Source organism: Cupressus sempervirens, chromosome 2 (assembly GCF_028749045.1).
Source record: "Cupressus sempervirens isolate cs-2001-9-10 chromosome 2, ASM2874904v1, whole genome shotgun sequence".
Lineage (NCBI taxonomy): Eukaryota > Viridiplantae > Streptophyta > Pinopsida > Cupressales > Cupressaceae > Cupressus > Cupressus sempervirens.
Window position 1 is genome coordinate 782,014,041 of NC_143119.1, and position 5,713 is coordinate 782,019,753.

Here is a 5,713-nt window from a genome sequence, read left to right on the forward strand (position 1 = left end):
ATATAAACACTTAAAATTGATTAATACTTTTACAAACTGAAAGTTAGAAAAATATACACTCATTTTTCAAAAACCTCTCCATCATAATAGTAATCATGTAAAAGTCTCTATAAATAATTTATTATTATAAATTAGTAATATATATAAATTTCAAATAAAAGAAACAAGTTTCTAAGTTCATGAATGTTACTTTAAAAGTAAATTTTTAATTATATTTTATTTCAACAAGATTTTCAATTAATATAAATATACAATCATCAAAATAGAAACATATCTAAACATTTTTATTTTTTAAACATATATAATACAAAATAATTAATATTATACATAATATAAAATCACATTTATGTATATTATTAAATAAAATACAAGTTCTCAATAACAAACATTGATGGTTTAGTAATAAATTTACTTATTATATTGTATATTTAAGGTTCTCTAAAAATTTAGTCTATCAATTCACATGGTTATTACTTCTATATTTACGATCCTATCAATTCATGCGTCTGAGAAAATTTTCAACCTGTCATATATAGTTCAAAAGTGCAAAGACGGCCAATACAGCTATCAAATTTAGCTTTCCATGATGTATAATAAATTTTTAAAAAACTCATCCAAGATTGTGCTTGTTATGTGTTTCCATCATCATGAAGAATGCACTTTTCTCTCTTATAAAGTGACCTTCTCGTGAACGAGGTCGACAGTGCATCTAGAGAAGCCTCTCGAATCAGATGCTCCCCATATTTAACAAAATGGTTTTTATGGTAAGAAAAAGCAGATCTAATTCTGCTTACGTATCTCCTGCTGCTCTTCTTCTTTTCCTTCTTAGTGATTTGGAAAAAGCGGCATCTTTTGTCAAGAAGCCGTGGAATAGGAATTACATAGCAGCCGTAGGCCCATCTTACCTTCTAGTCAATTCATACTCATAATACCCATTACAGTACAAAATACTCAGAAATGGGCATTCCAAAAAGGATAAGAAAGAAAAAAGGAAAAAAAAATATCTTTTTGAAAGTTGGTTGTTCATGCAGGTTTGTCGGTCATGAAGACCCGCTGCTTTTGTGGACTAGAAGGTTTATGTTTTGATCCATATAAAGTGCATTTTGTCCTCGCATATTGAGATAGCCAGTCTCTCTCACCTGTCAATCTTATCGTTTTCATTGATTGCAGCTGCTCCAACAACAACAATAACAGATTAGATTGGTTATAGTGGTTTTCAGTGTAGGTGAAAGACAGAAAATTGTTTTTGGGATCAAGCCATATTATTCATATTGGTATTTATTGCATTCATGAATTCAAATGCCATGCAAGTGCTACAGCAACATGAGATACCAAAGAGGACTCCTTGCTGTTCCAAATTTGGCCTCAATAGAGGGCCATGGACTCCTGATGAAGATCTCCTCCTTACAAAATACATTCAGGCTTTTGGTGAAGGCAGATGGAGAACTTTGCCCAAGAAAGCAGGTAATCTAGTAACCTAATAATAATCTTCACACTTGATTCATCAACCTAAATCTGTTACACTTGATTCATCAATTGAGATTTCAGATATAAATCGTTTTGAAATGTATGTTTTGGTATCAGTGTCTTTAGTAAATTTCTTGCAAAGTTTGTAGGCTCATTAGAGACCCATGTTCAAGAAAATAATGGAGATGGGTCTTGAAAGAATTGGAAGAAAAAGTAGAGGATGTGCTGGTTTTTAATCAGAAGAATTGAAGATCATTCATGTGGTTTCTTTGAATCCATATGTTAGATCATTTGTTTTGTCTTGTTAAACTGAAGTTGGTGTTTTATGTTTGATGAGCTATTGCAAGGAGGTATCTTGTGACTAGTATCTGTTTGATCATATGATTTGTTCATTCAAATTGGCATAGGAAGATATCTATTTTGTCCATTCAGATTGGCATAGGAAGATATCTATAGTCTTCATATTAAATTGGCTTGTGAGATCTATCAACATATATGGATCTTCTGGTTTTAGGGATTCCATGTACACAAAGTCTGAAAGATGTTATATCTTTTCATATTTATTGGGTGATTGTCTTATGTCTATATACGTTTATGTATGTATATATATGTCTTCCATGTCTTTACCTAGTTGATTGTTCTTCTATATTTTAATTTATCTGTGTAAGAAAGATGAAAAATGAAGATTTTTCTTATAGCAATTAAATTCTGATAGCAATATCACAATTTAAAATTGTAAAAAAAAATCTTCTACGTAAGAATCTTAGATTATCATGATCTTATTTGCAATTTTATTACACTCAGCCCATTAAAACTTGATCAGTTACAACTAAAGGAGTGGACTTGGTAATGTTACAATTTACAGTTGAAAATTGTAATTACAGCAATTCTATTGATAGTGAGAGGAGCTAACCAGTCCAACATGAAGACATCTGCTTAAAGTTTTAGATATTTATTGGATGATTGTCTTATGTCTATATACGTTTATGTATGTATATATATGTCTTCCATGTTTTAATTTGATTGTTCTTCTAAATTTTAATTTATCTGTGTAAGAAGGAAAATAAATAAGATTTCTCTTATAGAATTAAATTCTAATAGCAATATCACAATTTGACTTATTGTTTGAAAATATCTTCTACATATCGATTTCTGGTATGTTAGTCTTAGATTATTATGATATTTATTGTAGAAAATATCTTCTACATATCAATTTCTCTTATGTTAGTCTTAGATTTGATCTTATTTGCAACAATTACTTTACACTCAGACCCATTAAAACTTGGTCAGTTACAACTAAAGGAGTGGATTTGGTAATGTTACAATTTACAGTTGCAAATTGTAATTACAGCAATTCTATTGATAGTGAGAGGAGCTAACCAGTCCAACATGAAGACATTCGCTTAAAGTTTAAGATATTTGAAAACTTGCCACTCCATCCAACATAAATGAAGTATCTTTTAATCATTTTTATTTTGAGGACTCATCAATTTAATATACTTTCAAATTTCCTTCACTGAATTGTAGAATAACCCCATTTATGCTATCGATCCTAATGCTGTGTATTATCTATCAGACACTATACTTACATAGAACCTCCAATATAGCACATTATCATATTCGTGAATTGTAATGTGACATAAACAGCCAAATAAACTTGGAAGTTTATTGGCGGTTCCTACCAAACGTATTGCAGCATATAAACATATAATATATCTGATTGAGAGTTTTATATATTCTGCTGATTCTGTATCAGTATGGCTGATATGCTACCTATATAAGGAAATGATCTCTTTCAATTGGAAGGCTAGAAGTCTATGTAGTATTGTCGAAGAAATTGATTGATTTGCAAAATGCTTTTGGGTCTTTACATCATTTTAATTCATTAAAGAATCAAAATGCTAGAAATCTCCAACCAGCATATTTGTTTGATGGAATAAGAATTAATTGGTTCTTTGTTAACTCTTCATTTGAATTATCCATATATGGATGTATTTATATATAGTATTACAATGGTTAAATTGCTTCAAAGTAAATTCATGACCTCTTGAACTATAATTTGCTGGCAGGCTTGCAGAGGTGTGGCAAAAGCTGTCGACTGAGATGGATGAATTACTTACGACCAGATGTGAAAAGAGGATACATTTCACCTGATGAGGAAGACCTAATTCTCAGGTTGCACCGGCTCCTTGGTAACAGGTAATGCATCAAATTTTTCCAAAAAGCCTCAAGAAAGAAAAGAAAAAGAGAACTTCATGGAATCCATATAAATTATTTTCTTTTGAAATGTATATTGATTATACTACAATACATTGTTTTTTCAAGACTTATTTGAAAACTATTTTCACTAACCATAATCAAAGGTTTTAAAATCAATGAGAGGAATAACATGCATTTATTTCAAAACCTACAACTGAATGCATTTGATTTTGGAACAAATATGCAGGTGGTCTCTAATAGCAGGGCGTATACCAGGGCGAACTGATAATGAGATAAAGAATTATTGGAACACCCATCTAAGCAAGCAGCTTATAAGTCAAGGCATAGACCCTAGAACTCACAAACCCCTTTCAAACCCTGATTTCATAGAAAATCCTAACCCCATAGATGGCAGCATTGATAAATCTGATATCTCCACTGTGAAAAGAAACTCTGATCTAGTGGACTTGACAAGCACTCAACAATCTGATCATCATCTACATGTAAGGAAAAGGCAAAAGACGGCCATGAATGAAATGGAAGCTTTCAGGGGCTCTACAACAACCGGTACACCATATCACAACAAGCAATCTGATCAGATATTTGAGTGGAAATATCATTTAAAAGCTGGTGGGCTTGTGGGAGATCATCACATGATGTCTTCAACATTTGATGGAGCTGACAAACAATCCTTCAATATCCCATATCTTGGAGCTGTAGAACCAGGGCTGATAAGCAATGGGTTTTCACCATACTTCATGAACAATCCTGTTCCTTCAACCCAAACTGGTGTCTTTGACATTCAATCGAACCAAAACATGTGTTCAGATCATTGTGATCAAATCAGCAGCAATGCAGTAAATCCTCACTCCATCAGTAAATTTCAATTCAATGAATATGAAGGAACTTCAAACATGTTACAAAGTGCAAGTTTTGATAGACGTTATCACTTGCCAAAGGCAGAAGTTTTTCTAGATGCAAACTGTAGTTCTATCAACAATGGTGTTCATCAGATTTATGTTGGCCCAAGCAACAGCAATCAAGAGTGTTATGGCCAAGCTTACTTTGAATCAGCTGTTCAAGAGGAAATATTGCTCAACAACTTCAATACATCATCTTCAAGCTCTCAGCCTCTACAGCTTCGCTTGGAGGCGGAAAATCCAAACAGTAATCCCTGTGATTTGTGGTCATTATATCAGTATAATCATCATTATACATAAGCTTCAGAAGTTTTTACTTAGATTTTTTTTTTGTGTGTGAGATTAACAGATTGTCATGTAGGTTTGTGAGGCATATCATTGAATGTTGAGAAGGAAAAAAAGAAAGAAAAAGAAAACAATTGTGGTGCTAAGAGTGAAGCATAAATATGAGTCTATTTTAGAAAATAGAGAGGTGATCACCTTTTCTGGTGAATATATAGTGATAATGTTGTGAATAACATGATTTGGTTCAGTCCAAGGACTGATTTATGTAGTGTTCATATATCTGGAACAATAATATATGTTTATTTCATCTTATGCACATTTTCTATGATGTATGGATTGCTTTCTTCTTGTCTGATTGACTCAACACTTGGATATCAGCTTCAGGAATATTGTTTTAGACTTTCAAAAAGGATGGGTTAAAATTTAACTGAGCTTTTGCTTGGATGTCTAAATTATGTACAATATGGGCTTCATTACTAGCAAATACTCATCTGATTTGAAATTTTTGAAAAACGAAGGCTTTAGGCCAATGAATAATAACAACCCATGTCAAACATTTTTCTCAATAATAATCATGGATCATATATTATTGTCAAGGATAATCAATAGCTTTTCACTTAATCTTCTTTAAAATAATTTCAGCCTCTGTCACAGTAATTATCTCACCATCATTTTGTTTCCACGTACATAACATAAAGATTGTCCTATGACATTTTCTCACTGTTCATACTCGATGCCACTGTTTATCTCCAGTAATATTTGTATAATTCACTTATGTCACCTTCCATTTTTTCACTTAAAAAGGAAAATATTATCATATAATTCTTCCTTTTCATATTTCG

The 5,713-nt window shown here is 31.8% G+C and overlaps 1 protein-coding gene across 1 annotated transcript; it reads left to right on the top strand.

Annotated features, from left to right (window-relative positions):
• The first annotated feature begins 608 nt into the window (after positions 1-608).
• On the top strand, positions 609-5,183 carry LOC149575811 (uncharacterized). The gene is made up of 3 exons (XM_089815612.1): positions 609-1,464; positions 3,537-3,666; positions 3,914-5,183. The coding sequence occupies exons 1-3, from the start codon at positions 1,290-1,292 to the stop codon at positions 4,884-4,886; spliced, it is 1,278 nt and encodes a 425-aa protein (XP_089671738.1). The 5' UTR covers positions 609-1,289; the 3' UTR covers positions 4,887-5,183.
• The last annotated feature ends 530 nt before the right edge of the window (positions 5,184-5,713 follow it).

Coding starts and splice junctions, on each gene's coding strand:
- LOC149575811 (XM_089815612.1), top strand. CDS start 1,290: ATGAATTCAAATGCCATGCAAGTGCTACAGCAACATGAGATACCAAAG. Junction 1,465..3,536: donor AACTTTGCCCAAGAAAGCAG/GTAATCTAGTAA, acceptor ATTTGCTGGCAG/GCTTGCAGAGGTGTGGCAAA. Junction 3,667..3,913: donor CACCGGCTCCTTGGTAACAG/GTAATGCATCAA, acceptor ACAAATATGCAG/GTGGTCTCTAATAGCAGGGC.